This window comes from Idiotropiscis lumnitzeri, chromosome 15 (genome assembly GCF_059441095.1).
Source record: "Idiotropiscis lumnitzeri isolate Australia: NSW breed Sydney's pygmy pipehorse chromosome 15, RoL_Ilum_1.0, whole genome shotgun sequence".
Classification (NCBI taxonomy): domain Eukaryota; kingdom Metazoa; phylum Chordata; class Actinopteri; order Syngnathiformes; family Syngnathidae; genus Idiotropiscis; species Idiotropiscis lumnitzeri.
The window spans coordinates 4,672,913-4,691,531 of record NC_142405.1 but is presented as its reverse complement, the minus strand read 5'-3'; the positions used below and the strand labels follow the sequence as shown (position 1 = coordinate 4,691,531).

At 43.9% G+C, this 18,619-nt stretch overlaps 3 protein-coding genes across 5 annotated transcripts; all 3 read left to right on the top strand.

Moving 5' to 3' along the window:
• The first annotated feature begins 174 nt into the window (after window positions 1-174).
• Window positions 175-6,658, top strand: tbc1d17 (TBC1 domain family, member 17). The gene is made up of 17 exons (XM_088317811.1): window positions 175-323; window positions 1,162-1,257; window positions 1,319-1,396; window positions 1,465-1,576; window positions 1,783-1,966; window positions 2,053-2,164; window positions 2,357-2,527; window positions 2,852-2,977; window positions 3,059-3,162; window positions 3,260-3,354; window positions 3,734-3,850; window positions 3,984-4,084; window positions 4,357-4,456; window positions 4,534-4,631; window positions 4,905-5,021; window positions 5,094-5,180; window positions 6,137-6,658. Exons 1-17 carry the CDS (start codon window positions 297-299, stop codon window positions 6,269-6,271), a joined length of 1,860 nt encoding a protein of 619 aa, XP_088173937.1. The 5' UTR covers window positions 175-296; the 3' UTR covers window positions 6,272-6,658.
• A 3,331-nt stretch (window positions 6,659-9,989) lies between these two features.
• Window positions 9,990-12,075, top strand: ccndx (cyclin Dx). The gene is made up of 4 exons (XM_088317506.1): window positions 9,990-10,271; window positions 10,760-10,975; window positions 11,228-11,530; window positions 11,773-12,075. The coding sequence occupies exons 1-4, from the start codon at window positions 10,011-10,013 to the stop codon at window positions 11,908-11,910; spliced, it is 918 nt and encodes a 305-aa protein (XP_088173632.1). The 5' UTR covers window positions 9,990-10,010; the 3' UTR covers window positions 11,911-12,075.
• A 597-nt stretch (window positions 12,076-12,672) lies between these two features.
• Window positions 12,673-17,525, top strand: nucb1 (nucleobindin 1). 3 transcript variants are annotated; one of them, XM_088317494.1, is made up of 12 exons: window positions 12,673-12,781; window positions 13,410-13,536; window positions 13,595-13,835; window positions 13,983-14,086; window positions 14,154-14,339; window positions 14,414-14,504; window positions 14,566-14,624; window positions 15,155-15,247; window positions 15,335-15,424; window positions 15,555-15,725; window positions 15,804-15,915; window positions 16,572-17,525. In XM_088317494.1, the coding sequence occupies exons 2-12, from the start codon at window positions 13,420-13,422 to the stop codon at window positions 16,664-16,666; spliced, it is 1,359 nt and encodes a 452-aa protein (XP_088173620.1). In that variant the 5' UTR covers window positions 12,673-12,781; window positions 13,410-13,419; the 3' UTR covers window positions 16,667-17,525. The 3 variants fall into 3 exon arrangements, with proteins under 3 accessions (XP_088173620.1, XP_088173619.1, XP_088173618.1); XM_088317493.1 differs by having other exon boundaries at window positions 12,691-12,781; window positions 13,413-13,536; window positions 16,575-17,525; XM_088317492.1 differs by having other exon boundaries at window positions 12,692-12,781; window positions 13,413-13,536.
• Window positions 17,526-18,619: the final 1,094 nt, after the last annotated feature.

Genomic DNA, 18,619 nt, shown 5'->3' with positions numbered 1-18,619 from the left:
TGGCAGACAATGGCCATGATGGCGGTCTGAATCATAAATTATCGTCTGAATCATAAATTATCTGTGTACGTTACATATGTATTAGGTAGGACAAAAGCACCGTACATTGCCAAATAATGCAGATTAATTTTGGGAAAGCAGAAATTTGTTTTGCACAGCTTGCATTGTCTCATGTTGATGACGTTCGCCCGACAGGGGCGGGTTTGGTGGAAATAGGATGCCTGACGTAACATTTGTTTTGGGAAAACGAGCGTAGACGAGTGTAGTCTAGTAACACCGCGATCAGCGATTCAAGAATGGAGCAAAACGGTGATGATTACAAGGTACAGGCACAACTTTCTCTCGCCCCTTTTGTAATGGTCCGATGATTAAAAAAAAAAGCGTCACCGTTGAGCGTGGTCGCTCGTTGTTGAGTGTTAGCTCTTTTTCGACGTGTTAGCTAGCTAACCGCAGTGATTTCAATGGAGAGAACACAATAAGCGGCGTTTAAATCGTATAAATACACCGAGTGGCTTGACTTGGTGGCTGTCTTTCATCGAAGTTGACACGCATAAAGCGCATTCGTCACGAGACGAGTTGTGACGTAACTTGTACGAGCTGCCGAGAGCATATCACATGATGCGTTTACGTGACCAAACACTTGTCGTAAAGGATGTCACTTGTCGTTTACTTTTGGAATTAGAATAAAATATGAAGTTTTCGCTTTATGTGTTAATCAATATGTAATTTAGGAAAACCTAAGTTTACATTTGTGGTACTTTATTAGAGTGTAGCTACCTGTTAGTATAGCTACCTTTTAGTACTACATTGTATTTATGATCGGATTACGTGTTGTTTCCACACTGGACATTATTTTGCACAATGTAGACCAATGTTTCAAAAGCATTATTGAGCCAAGATAAATATGTTGCATTAGAAAAATCTCAAGGCGCACCCCCGCCCCCCCCAAACAAAAATTAACACGTACTTAAATATTGATGAATACACGTTTTAATTTTGCCTGGAGAAAGAGCGGAACATTGTTCAGCCTGTCACCATACATCGCTGACAAAGATAGATGAGCAAAGATAAATCATTTCTAATTAATTATCATTTCCACGTGGTGTAGCTATTATTGTGAATGTCGGGTATATATTTGAAGGCTTTGTTTTGTTTCCTCAGTTGATATTCGAGAAGGAGGGCGTGTACCTGCACACTAACGCCAAGAGGAGCAACCAGGACACCAGCATCCCGGGTTTCATACGTATTGTGGAGCGGGTAAGGAAAGCTGTTGTTGTTGCCATGACGCGATGAAGTAGTATTTTGTTTCTTTGTTCAGGCTGGCATGCCGGCTTTAGAGTGGAGTCCACTGGAGGATGCGGGCCGCTGTGCACCCGCTGTGCTTTACTCCAAGAAGGTGACTTTTTATATGAATATGACAACATTCAAATGATAGAATTTAACAGTGTGAATTTTGCCAATCAGGATGGAGAAGGAGGCGAGGAGGACACCAAGTTTGACCCTGGCTATGAGCCAGACTGGGCGGTCATCAGCACGGTGAAAAAAGATCGGGAGCACGCCCCCCTCCGAGAGACAGGTGTCGCTTAAAAAACTTTTGAATATTACAGGCAACATGTTATGCTTGAACAATTACATTTTATTTTCACTGTCTGGTCTCTATCCCTTTTGGGAGGTGACTAATGGCTTGAAAGTGGCTTTGGATCTTCCCCAGCCTACCTCTCAAATCAAGGGAAACTCTTATGGGAGCTGCTTTGTTAAAGAGAGTGACTCTTTGCCGTGCAGGTCAGCGGTCATTTTCCCTGCCGTTGTCGGAACTTTACTCACTACGCAGGGCCCGCTTCTCCCTGGGCCGCAACTTCCTGGTGTTGACCAGCAGGGGGGGCCACCCGCTGCCTCCCTTGCACTTCCACCGAGGAGGCAGCCGCGAGCTCCTGCGAGCGCTCAGCCGCTACATCGTCCTGGACCAGTAAGTGCAGATTCACTCACTCTATGTCACATGATTAGATAAAGAACATCACTTTTTTGGGGGGGGCGTTGTGATGTCATCATCAGGTCACCGGTGGATGGTCGTCTTTTCCTGGCGTACCCGCAAGATCCCGGTGCACTTTCACAATCCTTTGACAAGCTGCACCTCTTTGACGACGGAGGCGCCGATCTCGTGTCGGTAAGATGTGATTTATTTTGCCAAAGTTTTGCTGCTCTGTCCAATGACACTCCACCAAACAAAATTGTAAAAAAAAAAAAAAATCCATGTTTTGCAAGAGCATGTAATTATCATGTCACGATACGTTGCTAGTCTGTAAATGCTGTTAGTTTGTTCATTAGTTGAAATAAATAAATGCTGTATGTTCCCCAGAGATTCATCCACGATCCCTATGCAACAACCTTCGGCGGCTTCTCCAAGGTCACCAACTTCTTCAGGGATGCCCTTCGGCCACCGGAATCCCCGCTTCACCCGCGTGATGCCCGCAATCCGAGCTCGGCCCCGCAGCTGGACGAGGAGCCCGGCTTTGAGCTCATCACATGCGTAAGACGGACAGCTTCCCTCCTGGCCACCATCTTGCGTATTTTATTATTATCATATTATTGTCACGAAAACCAGAAAAAAAAATTAAGAAAATACTTCATAGCCCCAGTCCTAATAGAAAGTGATTATAAGAGTATTTATATGTATAATAAAATAATATCTAATATAAATAGTTGCTACTTCACAGATTTTTGTCAACCCCCCCGAGATGCAATCACACAACTAGAAATAATCATCAAACATGACATGTGAGAATCTATTGGGCAGCTGTTGATTTTTTATTATTATTATTTTTTTATTTTATTGATTTATTTTTACCGGCAGGGTGTAGAGCTTGGGCCCAAGCCGATCGTCAGCAGGGGGCGACCTCTGGACGAGTGGGAGGTCTTTCTGGACCCCGAGGGGCGGGTCAAGGACCCTGAGCGTGTCAAAGAATTGGTCTTCCGGGGGGTGAGCGGATGCGATAGTCATCATGATGAAATAATTTTTATTTTTTTTTTCGCAACATGACTCGAGTGTGTGTTGTCACAGGGCATCACGCCATCGCTCAGGAAGGAAGTGTGGAAGTTCCTGCTGGGTTTTTACCCGTGGAGCAGCACCTACAGCCAACGACAGGAGATCTTACGCCTCAAGACGTTAGTTCTTAATGACAGATTTTTTTTTTTTTTTTTTGCCTTGGCGGAGGTCCAGTCCATCACAAGACGGTCGCTTTTTGTTTTTACGTGCTTGCAGGGACAAGTACTTTCAGATGAAGATGCAGTGGAAGTCGGTCAGCGAGGAGCAGGAGATGAGGAATTCGCTCCTAAGGGGCTACCGCAATCTGATTGGTTAGTGGTGTTGGTGAAGCAGCATGTGGCTCATGAGCCAAGTGGGATTTCCCAATGCATATTACATCAGACATTTTATTAGATTTTTTTTTAGCCCACCAATTTTTGAATAACTGAGTTTTCCATGAAAAATAGAACTTGAATTGTTTTCCAGATGGTTTCACCATCACACCCTCTGTTACTTAGTAGAATTCATGGTGGATTCAATAACTGTGAGCTGGCCCGGTCCTAACGTAGCAAAGCATCCCCAAACCATGTCGCTTCCACCTCAGTTGTTATCTGGTTCTGAAACACTGGACTGGTGGCCAGTCCAAGTCAAGTGTTTGTTTCCTTCTTCCTGTACGTCAGCGCGCATGTGTGTGTGTGTGTGTCTTGGCAGAACGCGACGTGAACAGGACGGACCGACACAACACGTTTTTTTCAGGCAACGACAACCCGGGCCTGGCTCTGCTCCACGATGTGCTGATGACTTACTGCATGTTCAACTTTGACCTCGGTGAGTGAACAAACGCAATCGTCTGCAGTTTGCGTTCAACACATTCGATGCCAGCCAACTTGCACTCGTCACAACCAGACCGATTTTCACGGACGATGCCGATTGTGTTTTTTTTTTGGGGTTTGGTGTGCAGGCTACGTGCAGGGCATGAGCGACCTGCTGTCTCCTCTGCTGTTCGTCACGCAGAACGAAGTGGAGTCCTTCTGGTGCCTCACCGGATTCATGGAGATGGTGGTCAGGAGACTACATGCATACATGACTCCTCCTTGTCCTCCTCCTCCTCTTTTTCTTACAATCCTCCTAGCTGTCCACCTTGTCCTCTCATATTTTTCTCTCCCCCCCTTTCTTTCATCTCCTCCACCTCTTCTTCCCATCTTTTTCTCCTCTTTGCATCCTTTTTCTGCCCTCTGTTCCTCTGCTCTTCCTCTTCTTTTTATTGCCTCTTCCCGCTGCTCCTCCATGTGAACATTACAGATTAATTGTGAGCCTTGTTCTCTGCTCCTCAGCACCACAACTTTGAGGAGTCCCAGGAGGCCATGAAGCAGCAGCTCCTTCAGCTTAGCGTCCTCCTGAAAGCTCTGGATCCGGAGCTCTGCGACTTTCTGGGTAAAATTAACTGGATCAGCAGCGGAACTGTTGAAGACTAACGGTAATTTTTTTTTTTTTTTGTTTTGTCTTGTCAGACTCCCAAGACAGCGGCTCGCTTTGCTTTTGTTTCCGCTGGTTACTCATCTGGTTCAAGAGGGAGTTCTCCTTTGAGGACATTCTCATATTGTGGGAGGTGAGCTCCATTTTTTTTTCATGCAGGACATTTTGAGACCTTTTTGCGGGTTCACTCGTGACAGACATGTCTGCCAAATTTCATATTCTAAATAATCAATGCAAGGAAGAGGAGCTTCAACTCTAAAATGTCCCCTCTGAAGCAAATTGCAAAAACATTTTTGCGGGTCTACTTGTGATTTTTCAACAAATTTCATGTCGCTACCTGAAACTGTCTTCAAGGGCTAAATTCCCAAAACAATTGCTAAGTTTTGTGTTTTCTGGTGTTCTTCAGGTTTTGTGGACTCGTCTTCCTTGCCCCAACTTCCACCTTCTGATCGCTTGCGCCATCCTGCAGTCGCAACGAGGCGAGCTGATTGGCTCAGACCACGACTTTAACACTATTCTCAAGGTTTGTGCGTATTGTGTGAGATGAATATTCAAGAGAGTCCTCATCCTCATCGCTGGAATTTGTAACACACAGCATATTAACGAGCTGACCATGAAGTTGGACCTACAGAGCTCTCTGCGAGGAGCAGAGGCCATCTACCTACAGTTGCTCCAGTGCAAGGTGAGAACCACATTTGTATGAACCCCCTTTCACACAGTTTGACCAGATAATTGGTGAATAGGTGGTTATAAAAGTTCAGAATTATACTTTTTATTTTTTTTTTAATATTGCGCTATAACAATATTCAGTCATATTCTTTATCATCTCCAAAGAACGACATTAGTGACATTAGTGACGTACTGAGGAGCTGTGACCATCTCCATGTATGCTCGTTTGCATTGTACTGCCCTCTGGTGGCCAAAAATCTCACACCAGAAGGAGCAGCACAATATCCGTTGAATGAAAGCAAAATTTTTTATTCAAAACAACCACATAGCTTAGCCTTTCAGTCCGCTAGCTTAATGCTAACGCTAAATACGATCTAAGTTGCGCTGCTATAATTATTAAAGCAGCTGTGTCAAAATAATTTTTGTGGATGGGCCAGATCATACTTATGGTTTCCCTCGGAGGGCCGTTATGACGTTACCGCGTACCGAAACAAACTGATGGGTTAGCGAGTTTTGAAATCAGAAGCCAGGAAGTCATTGTTTGTTCAACAATTTATTTTAAAGGGGGAGTATTGCTAACAAATTAATGACCATATCTCAGATCTCAATGTTGTTAAAAGTGAAATAAATGTGTTAGAAACAGGAAGTTGACACACATGATTTCCCCTTTGCGGGCCACATTAAATCGGGTCGCGGGCCAGATCCTTGAGTTTGACACCTGTGTCTTAAACCAACAGACATTTGAACACAAATAATAGAGCAACATATAGACTGGCAATATAACAGTACTCAGTTATATATTCTTTATCCTCTGCAAAGATCTGTTTGAAGTTGAGGCACTTTTTTTTCAGGTGTCTATTTCAAAACATTCACGCACACGCAGATGCGTCTTTATGAATGCAACCTGAGCCCAACTCATTTTGTAACCCCATCTCCTTGTCATTTGGTGACCCCCAACCGCAATTCCAGGATTTGCCCCTGAAGGTCCAGGAGGTTTTGGGTGTGTACGTGCCATCAAGCTCCTCCTCCTCCGATGACGACAGCCCCGACTTTGAGTGCGGCGACCGGCGGCCTTCCCCCGGCCAATCACAGGCCACCCTGTAAATAATTCCAACCAGCTGACATGAAGATATTTATGAGTGCTGACAAGTATATTAACTGTAAGCCAGAGAGGCGTGAAGTCGAGACTGTCCAACATGTCCACAGCAGCGGGCGACGTGAAGGCTGTCAGTGTGTTCATCTTCCTCCTCCTCTTTCTCCTTTTGATTGAAGCTGCTGTCTTTTTACATTTTACACTAAGTTGTTTTTCACCCGCTGCATCCACCTAACTAAAATTTAAAAAAAAAAAAAAGGGAATGAAATGAAGAATTTTTTTTTTTGTGTATTGTGTAAGGTCGCCTTCCCTACAGGCAACCCTATGCAACCTGGTCACCTTTTAACCTTTGTACTTTTACCATCTGCTCATTAGTACCAAATAAAAGGATAATGATGCACGACTTTGTCTTTTTTGTAATAAGTGTACATAAGCAGACGTATATCGTAGCTATGATATATAACAGGTGTGGGCAAACTACGGCCCGGGGGCCACCTGCGTTTTAAACGTTTTAATCCGGCCCGCCGTTGTATTTAATTTTTAATAAATTTTTTCATTCAACATTTCAATGTACATTTCCACCCGCCAAATGAGCACGAGTGTATTAAAATCTCCAATTCAGTGGATTATGATGTCCGATTGACGAGGGCTTAACTTGTACGTAACAAAATGTAAATTGTGAACAAAGTCTGAAAGACAAAATGAATTGAGCGTGTAATCCCGTCAGCGTCATCGGGAGAAAATAAGGCTTAAAGCTGCGCACAAGGCTGCCGTCTTTAAAGTGCTTTCAAAGCAGATTGAGTTTGAATGAGGCGGTCACCGTGCGGCAGTCGAGTGAGGTCAGGCCGGGGTGGCGACGTTTGGGGGGGGGGGTGAAACCTGGTGACAGATCGCGGGCCTGTTTAAGCGGCCTGCTAAATTCATACGTGGCAGCTGTATTCAAAAGTGGGTGGAGGGCCCCAATGGGGGCGGTGGCGGGTCCTGAGAAGGGGGCGCGGCACCCCGCCCCTCATTTTCCGGCTCATTTCCCGCAACATTAGGGAACAGACATGCTTTTTTCACGAGTGCCATTCAACTCGCACACAGACACCTGCTGTTACTGCTGGTGTGTGTGTGTGGGGGGGTCTGTGGGGGGGGTGTATGTGTGTCAAGTGGGGTAGGTCAAAACCAGTCCACAAGTTAAGACACCACACAGATGGCAGTGGTGTTTATTTACCAACTTACTTCAATCGTCACACTTCACATTTTGAGTCGTTTTACCGTAAAGCTTCCATGGGCTTTTTCTACATTTCCAACGTCTGACTTTCTGCTCAGCTTCAGCGTCTTTGAGATGATTTGATGCATCTTGTCATCTTAGACGTGTCCACCAAATTTCATGTGGATTAGTAATTTTTTTTTGCCTACATTTCCCACAAATAGGTGCTTCAACTCAAAATGACTTCCTGTTCAATTTTGGGAATAAATCCAGGAGGCTTTTTTGAGCTTCCCGTCATGATTAACCACCAAATTTTATGTCCATCGGTGAATCTGGTGTGATGTGCTGATTTTCTTCAAATTTTTGAGGGGGCGCCACTAAGGCATGTTTACCCCATAGGGGCTGCTTCAAACCAAAATGGCTGACTTCCTGTTCAGTTTTGACTTTTGTTGTTGACACGTCCACCAAATTTTATGTTTGTCATTGAATCTGGCATCCCAAATGGAAATAACATTTTCGAACTTTCTAAACGTCCCGATTGTGTTTGTACACCTGGATGGAAGTTTTAGCAAAAATCATACGTAGAGGATGACCATTGCCCTTGTGTTGTTGTTTGCGCAAACTTGAGTGTGATTCCAGTCAAAGTGTCGACAGCCTTGCAGACTGATGTGAATGATTGACGAGGATTACTGAATTATTGATGGCCATCTCCAATCAAGTCGGGCCCTTCTGAAAGGTGAGCCCGTGCGCGGCCGCTGAATGCCACCTGTAGCCAGTGAGTCAAATACAAGCTGCGATGCTGCATTGTGCGAGCCCCCCGGGGGGTCTCGGGGGAACGCGTGACGAGCCGCGTGCGATGAGCGCGCGACAAGTGCTTGTCCATACGCTGAGCGCGTGCAAAGCAGAAGGCAGAAGGCCAGGGCCTGGTGTCTTGACACTGATTTGTAAAGAGAGACAATACGGCTCATTGACCCGAGGCTCCACTGTCTGTTGCACATACCTCCATCACGGCTCTTTAAACAGCAGCAGATTGCAACAAGCCTCCATCAGGAGGGGGGGGGGCGTATGGAGCGGGGTCGCCAGGGGGGTCGGAGCCACGCTGCTTTGACAATGAGGCCAACTTTGATGGAAATGTCCCTTTAAACGTCATCCCGGGACTTTTATTAAAGCAAGTTGAGACCTAATGAGATGTATTAATATTGATTAGCACTTTTTCCAACTCTTGTTTATTTCTCAAATTTGTGCTTGTTTTAGTCATGGTTTACGTGTGGTATATAGTGCTAATCGTGGCAACCTCGCAACACTTACTGTAAAAAATCTACAAAAAAATACAATTTGAATTTAGAAATGATTTACTCAATACATTTAGAAATTAAATATTATAATTTTTATATCAAACACTTACTTTGTTCGTTTAGTTATTTTTAAAAAGAGAGAATCTCTTATGCGTGCATTTGAAATATACAAATTAAAAGTATTTATCAAAAAATGTATTTAAATTAATGTATAATGTAATTGTGACAGTCACTGTCAATCTCAAATTTGGAATTATTTATGCACAAATAAACTTTCAAACACTATCATTTTTTTAAATGATCACATTTATGTATGGAACGCGAATAAAAGACAAAATGTACTGTCTTCAAATACCAAATGTATGTGTTTATTAATTATATATATATATAGTATATATGAATTTATTAATAAATAAAAGCACAATATTAAAACATTTATAATCAAAACAAGATATAATTAATAATTGTTTCCCATTACAATTGCACTTTTAAAAAATTTTTATGTTTTTTTTTTTTTAGTCAGAGATGCAAGTTAACTTTTCTAGATTCTTTTTTTTTATTAGTTTAATAATTACTCGCTTTACATGCAAAGGTCAAAATATTAGGAAGCATTTTCAGGATGATGCATTTTACTACTAGTTGTTGTTATGTTCTTTGTATGTTTTATAAAACTTTGTTACGGCTGGGGCTGTTTTTTTTTTCAGTGCTCTTAAAGTTGAGATGAATAAACTTTCAGTGTCAATCAAACAATAGAATGACATCCTCACATCTTATTGGAGGCCGTACCTAATGAAACGGCCCGTAGCCTTCCCAGCCCTTTCGTGATGTTAAAACAGAAATTTGTAATCTTCCAAATTGCGCTGGTCGCTAACTAGCAAAATGCCATTAAGTGCCCCCCCTCGGACCCTCTCTGGTCCACGGTGGCGATGTAAACAAACACCGTGCCGCTATTGTCATCCATTCCCATTGTCAGAGAGTGGAGATGACCTTTTTCTTCTCCCTTTTCACCGTCGATCCCAAGCTGTCGCCCCGCCACTCCTTCTCTTGTCTGTGCCGTCGGCCGTGCTCCGCCCCGGCCCCCCCTCCTCGCCGGCCCACCTGTTGACGCGATTGTCTTCTTCATACTTTATGTCACTGGCCAGAGGCCCCGCCCTCTTTCAGACACTCTTTCTTCCTCGCGCCTATAAAAGCAAGGCAAGATTTTTCTCCTACTTCACTCTTGACATTTTCTTAGCCAGCACTTTTTTTTTGTTCACCATCATGCAGACGGACGATAGAGGTGTGTCGCTGTGGTGCGAGGAAACAGAAGAGGACTACCAAAATCAGGTCGCCGAGGGAGCAACGGGGTTGAGGGGCCACGGAGGTCAGCTGCGAGCCGCCTGGGACCCGTCGGTGTCGGGTAGTCGTGTGATCCAGAGGTTGCTTCACGTGGAGGAACGATACGCGCCCTCGCAGCTCTACGTTAGTCTCATTCAGCAGGAGCCCGAAAGACGGGAGGAGCTGGCCAAGTGGACGCTGGAGGTATGGAGACATCGGATAACATCACCGCATCTCTCATCAAGTCCTCTCGAGTATCATCACTGTCAGGCGGAAGCCTCGTATGTCCAGATATGATCCATTTCCAGATTTTTTTCACAGATCGATACAATCGGTCTGTCCGCAACTGGTCGTCTGTTATTTTTTTATTTTATAATTTTAACCGACTATTCTCTTACACGCGGAGGCTATGCTGCGTTTTGTCCCCTCAAGATTGAAAGTCCGGAAGGATATACTGAGTGAGATTACATTTGAATAAACCTGCTTTCCTTCCCTTAAGTCCCCTCTTGTCTACTTTCCGCCCGTTATGGCGGTGAGGTGAGAGGAGAAGTGGCAGTAAAACAGGCAAAAATCCAGATCTCAAGGGGTCCTCGCCGCTCCCCCCCCCATCTCTTCTGTTTGTTTATTTCCCACCCAGCCCCTTTCACATCATTACATCCGCTCATCTCACACGTTTTTTTCTCGCCGGTCAGGTGTGCTGCGATTGCGGCTGCGATGAGGCCGTGTTCCCGCTGTCCGTCTCCCTGATGGACAGGTTCCTGTCAGCCACGTTGTCCACGCCCGTATCGCCGTACTGCCTGGCGGCAGCCTGCGTGCTCATCGCCTCCAAGCTGAGCGAGTGCGACAACATCACCTCGGACGCCCTCTGCACCGCCGCCGAGTACAACTTCATGCCCGCCAACCTTCGGGTGAGAAACTTCAGGATCACTCTGCACTGCCACTTGTTGCTAGGCAGAACTCAAATCATGTCTGCTTCACTGGCCATATAATATACATATCGTGTATTCAAAATTTTTTTTAATGCCAATCTAGTATTCCAGTGCTATTTGCAATATTCGTTTGACAATTCAAGCGGTGCTCTGTATCAAATATAAAATAAAATACAACGTAAATGGACCTCAACACCTTAATCCTCTTGTCCCGCCCCCTCAACACGACAGGAAATGGAGCGCGTGGTCCTGGCCACCCTGCGCTGGGACACGGCGGCAGTGACGCCTCAGGACTTCCTGCCGCACTTCCTGGCATCGCTTGAGGAGAGAAGCGAGGAAGACAGCGCCACCTTGAGGCGACACAGCGACACGCTGGCAGCCATGTGCGCGTGCGACTCGCGCTTCCTGGGGGTGCCGCCCTCCCTGGTGGCTGCCGCCTCGCTCAATTGCGCCCTGCGGGGCCTGGGCGACAGGGGGCGCTCTCGACTCCACCTGCTCAGTTTGACGCTGGCCGAGCTGTGCCAGGCGGACCAGGTGAGGGGTGGCCAAGCTTCTGATTGGCTCACACGGTTTTCGAAACTTGAATTGGTTTGATGGCTGGATGGATAGATAGATGTCCTCCCCACCTCACAGAAACACACACACACCCAAAAAAAAAATACGTGATAGATACAACAACCAACAAAGTAAAAACAAATCAAAACAATATTACTGCATATAATTTTGCAGAACAGTTTGGGAACACTGTTCTAATGGACTTTTGTTTGGAATGTCAGGTGGTGCTGCAGTACTACAGCGATCTGATCGAGCGCGCCCTCCGGCAGCGCCTCAGCAGAGGACCGGCGGACAAAGGCGACGAGATGGAGGACGAAAGAGCCGGCACACCCACCGACATGAGAGAAATCGATTTTTAAAGCCCCATCACGGCCAAATTCAAAGTGCGGACCAATCAAAAGCTGTCATCAGTCAAACTGATATAAATTATGACCTCCATATAGCATATTTTTATATACTGAAGGAATGAAGTCATTGTGCTGTTAATTTATTTTTCCCATTATTTATTTGTCAGACATGTTTTAATATGTTCCTTGTGCCATATTTGAACTATTTCTATTAATTTTATTATGTATGTTATGTATGTTCTTTGTGTATTTATACCATCCATCCATTTATTTATTTATCATGTGCAATTGTTTACCTTTTATGTTAATTTATTCAATATGCCATACTTATACGTTGTTTTAATGTACTGAATGAATCAATTAAATTAAAAAAATCTATTTTTGGAAACAATTAAAGCCATTTGAACGCCCTTTGGACTATATTGTTGATATGCATTCGTTGAAGGAAAGAAAATGAATCAACTGTCCTGAACATTACTTTGAAGCCCTTATTAAACAACCACAGCTGCTTACAGTGCAAGCAAAATTGACACTTCAAACAGGAAAAAATACAATTAAAACAGTAAATTGATAGCGACTTAAAAGGTAATATAAAGTATAGCAAATAAAAATAGTAAAAACATTGAAACAGCATAGAAATATTGGACAGTGGATAATTATCCCACATTGCAATATTATGCCACATACGAATTTTGTTGAGTGAAAGAGAAAGTCAAGATGAAGAAAAAAAACGCACTTGCCACAAAACTTTCCTATTTCCGTTGCTCATTGAATGCACCACACCAACTCGGCCCCACATGTTGATGACGTCATTTCATCCGCTACCAACCGGACTCTGATTTTTTTTAATGCTTCCTGGAGCTTGGCCAACGGGCAACCTGTGGTAAGAAAAATCTTATTTACCACATTTTAATCTTTACTTCTTTGCGATTTTTGTGATGTCAATTATGAGCTATTGGAACATAAATAGTCGAGCTGCGTATGTGGCTCTTCGCGTTGCTAGTCGTTTGTGTCGTTTGACTAAAGCTAGCAGGCTAGCTCGCTTCAATTCCGTAAAACATTTGAAATATATTGCATATTCACAATACATTTCTGGGTAAACTAGAAATCGCACCATGTAAAGACGTTATTACTTCTGCTTCATAATTTGGTCCCCGCTGTTTTTGCCGCAGCGGGTAACCACACGTCTCTTGAAAAAAAATAAAATAAACAAACAGCGTTGCGCCAAACTCCATTGATGAAATCCGAAATTAGCAACGTGTTTTGTGATACTAAGTCGTCTTACTTGAGAAATTTTGAAAAGATTGAATTGATTCGTCAAAAGCATGACTTATATGTGAATTTGACGCTTATTATGACCACCAGCCACCATGCCTTTGCGGGAGTGTGTGCGTGTGTGCGAGCCAGTGTGCGCGCGCTCGTGCATGCACACTACAAAGTACTAGTTTGGATATAGTTAGTCGCTCAAAAGTACTAAAAAATGAGCGTTAATTTAACTTTCACCACGATAGAAGCAGGAGGATGAAGTTGGAAGTTGGCTGCCTGCTGCTGCTACTCGGCGTCTCTGCGTGGTCAGTGCCCATCGACCGCAAAGAGGTCCACCAAGAAGTCAAAGATGAAGAACAAGTGGAGAGCATGGTATGGATGTTATTTCCATCGATGACTTGCTCCTTATCTGACACGCTTTGCTGATCAGGACACGGGTCTGTACTACGACCGATATCTCCGAGAGGTGATCGAGGTCCTGGAGACTGACCCTCATTTCCGCGAGAAGCTGCAGACGGCCAACACAGAGGACATCAAGAACGGACGCCTGAGCAAAGAGTTGGATCTGGTCAGCCACAATGTCAGGACGCGTCTCGATGAGCTTAAGCGGCAGGAGGTATCGCGGCTCAGGATGCTGCTCAAGGCCAAGCTTGACAGTACCAACACGCAGAGTGAGTCCAAACATGCCAGAGGAACTGTAAAAAATATTCAAACTAATTTAGTTCATTGAAAAATGTTTGACACCTTAATGGATGTAAAAGAATGTTCCATCTTCTTATACATGTTGGCGTGCATGAGACACTAAAGTTGCTTTTCAGGTCTGCAGATGGACCACGCCTCCCTGCTCAAGCAGTTTGAACATCTGGACCCGCACAACCAGAATGCCTTTGAGGCCAAAGATCTAGAGCTGCTCATCTCCACGGTGAGAGTCGTGAAGCTCATGTTTGTAGTCCCGCAGAGTGATTTTTCTTCTTGGCTCGTGTCTGCAGGCCACCAAAGATCTGGAGAACTACGACGCAGAGCGCCACGAGGAGTTCAAGCGCTACGAGATGCTCAAGGAGCACGAGAGGCGCGAGTACCTGAAGGGTTTGGACCAGGAGAAGCGGGAAAAGGAGGAGCAGCGCATGCAAGAGCTCAAGGACAAACATCGACAGCACCCCAAAGTCAACGCTCCCGTAAGCGTCTCGCGTCATTCATTTGTTACTTTTCAAACAGGAAGTGCTTCATCTCTCCGCTTCCTGTTCCTCAGGGCAGCGTGGCTCAGCTGAGGGAAGTATGGGAGGAGACCGACAGACTGGACCCCAAAGAGTTCAACCCCAAGACCTTCTTCAAGCTGCACGGTGAGTGAGACCTGCCTATGTCTGACTTTGAACTGATCTTTTCTGCTCTTGACTTGGTTAGACACCAACGAGGATGGCGTTCTGGATGAGCAGGAGCTGGAGGCGCTTTTCACCAAAGAGGTAAACCAATCTGTGCCTTTCACACAGAAGACGAAAAGACCGATATTGCTCAACTTTCACAACTCTGTCCCGATGTTTTGTAACATCCTCACACATTGGTGAAGGCAGAATAAAATGACGCCCATGTCACTCACCAGGCCAGACTCCACTCAAAGCCACACACACTCAAAGTCACAGATACTACAGGAGAATGTGAGGATAGTCAAGTGAAAATCTGTCTGATGTACCTTTGTGACTGATCGGTTCCTTCTGCGCCGAGGCATGGCAGCCATCCATTTTTAAAACCAAGGCTGACTCAAATATATCGAACTGAACTATTTTCACTCATTGTGTAAAAAAGAGTGAGGATGCGGCGGAGGTTTACGACACTTCTACGACGGTTGAATTACGGCGAAAATAAAAAAAGTCATTTGTGGACATTTTTAAAGTTGACAATATTTTGATAAAAATTGGTTCAAAATTGTGAAAGGGATTTTCTGAAGAAAAAAAATTAATGATGTGTTAAGTGACGCAATGACATGTTCTCCTAGCTGGAGAAAGTGTACGACCCCAAAAACGAGGAGGACGACATGATGGAGATGGAGGAGGAGCGGCTGAGGATGAGGGAGCACGTCATGAAGAACGTGAGTCTCGTCTCTCGTCATGTGGTTTGAGCTATCAAAGGTCGCCATTTCCTTCTTTCATCCCCCCCACTGTTGCTGTCCCTCAAGGTGGATGTCAACAAAGATCGTCTGGTCAGCCTGGACGAGTTCCTCAAGTCCACAGAGAAGAAGGAGTTCAACGCCCCCAAAGAATGGGAGGTAAGCGCGGCAGAAGATGATTTGCAATCTGGGCGTTTTGAGTTAAGACAGCGGTCACGGCACAAATTAACGTTGTATCTCAAGGCACTACTGTATCCGATCCATAATGTCTCCCCTTTTTGGTCTCCAGACACTGGACGCCAAGCCGGCGTACACCGAGGAGGAGCTGCAGCGCTTCGAGGCGGAGCTCCGTGACAAGGAAGAGGAGCTGAAGAGGAGGGCGGACACGCTGAGGCAGGAGCAGGAGCTGCTGAAAGAGCGAGGAAAAGCTCTGGAGGCTCAGAGAAGGGAGTACCAGCAGGTACCATCGCTGCTATGTCGTTCTCGGGCTGGCCGTTAAATCATCACCAGCTTGACTAGAATGTGCTTGTCGTTCCAGGCCGTGCTGGAGATGTCGCAGAGGAAGAAGGAGCAGCCGGCAGCCGAGGGACAGCCGCCCGCCAGCCCTCAAGGAGAACTTCAGTACCAGCCTCCACAACATGAAGATAAAGGTGAGCATGCTACGCTACAAACGAAAAAGAGGTCATTCTTCCCCGAGTTGGGGAGGGGGGAAAAAAACATCCCTCTAATCATAGGAAACAGAATTATAATAACAAAATAAATATAAGGAAAATAAATGTGAAATGCAAAATAAATGATGCAAAGAAAGTAGTTGAATACATAATTCATGATATGAAAAATGAAATATTGGAATTATTGTAGTCTGAATTGCCTTTTCAAAACTAATCAGATAAAATAAGGCAATATAAAAATATTAAAATGATAAATATTAAAAGATAGAAATAGCAGATAAAAATGACAAGTCATATGATGCAGGAAAAAAAAATAACAGATTAAACAGTAAGATATGCGTCTGAGAGAGCATAGTTGTGCTACCATTGTCGGAACGACGTAAAAAAAAAATACTGTAATATAAATACTTAAATAATAGATACTCAACAAAAATACTTGACAAATTATTAAAATAAATAATTAAACAAAGGTGCAATTACAGCTTTTGCCTTTACCGTGGAGAGGTTTTGCAATTGCGACAGTTTCTCTCCGATAAATATGAATTTTATTTACATTAGTTACTAAAAGGAAAAAAAAAAAGTGTTTCAGGCTTTTGTTTAAATGTCCCGCTTGAGTAAGTCTCCTTTTGTCTCAGCAGGAAAAGTTGCTGTTGTGGAAAATCTTGACGATGCCCAAATTGAGAATAATCTGCCTGCCGAACCACCGCAGAACCTTCCTGTGCACACTTGAGCACCACGCGCACACGCACACACACACACATTCACACGCACCCACACGCATACACACGCACACACACTCATATGATGTGCACTGATATGCATTAGGGGTTGTACAGACTAGTCGACTTGACGAGTCCACAATGACGTTTGGAGCGTGTCGTCGACAAGTCGCTTTTTCAGAGTTTTTGGGCTTGAGGAGGAGGCGAGAGTCGCTCGCTTGCTGCAACCGGTGAGTGTGTCTTGTGTGATTTGACTTATCTTATGCAGAGTGTCCCAAAGGTCACTGTTCACTTTTTTTCCCCATTTCGATTGAGTCAATTTTTGTAAGCCTATCATTCGCTTACGCCTGCTTTTGGAGTTGGGTTTGTTTCAATACCAGAGTCGCTAAAGCTATAGCCAAGAAATAGCCTTCTACATGTCCTTTCTCGGATGGCGACCCCAAGTGGACAAAAATAGTACCTGCATGGCACAATGTACTGTATTGATGTTTGGTGATGAAGTTAAGGCATGAAACTTTCAAATACAAGATATTCTTCGGGGTGAACCAGAAATTGGAAATAAATAGAATCATCCTGACATCGGATGAGTGCTTCAACCAGCCCTTGTTGCATCTGTGCTCTTTTTTTTTTTTTTTAATTGTACTGTACTGAGAAAATATTAATGCCGTCATTTGCGACTCGTCGACTCGACTTGCATCACGTTAGTGTCGACTTAAAAAGAAAGAAAAGTGAAAAGTCGTGCAACCCCTAAAACATGAAGAATTGAACTTAAACTATTGTAAGTGTTCTTTTGCTGTGGTGAGATTAAAAATGTTCTGTTTTATTTCGAGTTGCTGTCATTTTAAATAAATTCTTAATTTATGTCCAAAATGCACTGAATTCCTTGCTTTTATTGATTTTTTTTTAAGCCCCAATTGAGTGTTGACGTTTGAATTTGAGCCATTTGAAAAATGTTCAACATTTTCCTTTTTTAAATGACTGCTTCACACGTGTATTGCATGGAAGGTTCTGCAGGTCCTCCCAGTAAATTGATGGAATCAGTAAATTGACTTTCAGGAAGGAGGGCTCCTCATCTCGTCCTGTCACCTCCCGCTGGGAACGCCCACTTTTGCTGAGATGCGTCACTCAGAACTTTCTTCGTGTCCGGTACGCATATTCGCAACTACGTTGATAAATGTTTATTTATCTTAATTATGCTTTTTTGTTTTTTATATAGGATTGAAATTTCAATTAACAAAGGTCAAAGCTGCTCTTTATTTTTAGTCTACTATCTTAAAACGTAAAAGAGAATTTGGCTATTTTTCTTTTGACACAATAGTGTCCATTTATGTTGTTGGAAATGTTTTGTTTAAAGAGAACATGACGGAATTTCTTCTCTTTCTCATTGAGTCAATGCCCAGCCTTCGCTCGGCTCTTCATGGCTGTCGTCTTTTGCCTAGCTATAGTTATACAGTCGTCTTATGTAACTTTGAAATAAAGGAAAATGCATATACTAGTGTATTAATTACAGTATTTGTGAACAGCAAAATGTAAAATAAAAATAAAAATGCAAAAGTACAACCTATTAATGAGACCGCTGACCCGTTTTGTGTGTGAACGTGTTGAAAAGAAGCAGAAGGGGGTCAGCGTTGACTTATTGACGTCATCTTCCAGGTGTTCGAGATGCAGGGAGGGATGTGACAGGAAGTGGTCAGGTGCACCGAAACGTCAAGCCGATGGACGTGAACTGTTGAGCGCGGCTTTCAAAATAAGAGTATTCGTTACTTGTGGACGTTACACTTAAATTCGTAGCATGAGGGAAGACAGCTCGAATAGCCTCCAGTACGCCCGCGACCATCGTGAGGATAAGCATTTTGGATAATTGATGGATGGATGGAACAATGATAATATTACTCATAAAACCTTTTTCATTCAAATGTAGAATGTGTTTAAAAAAACAAGGTTAAATTATGATTATTATTATT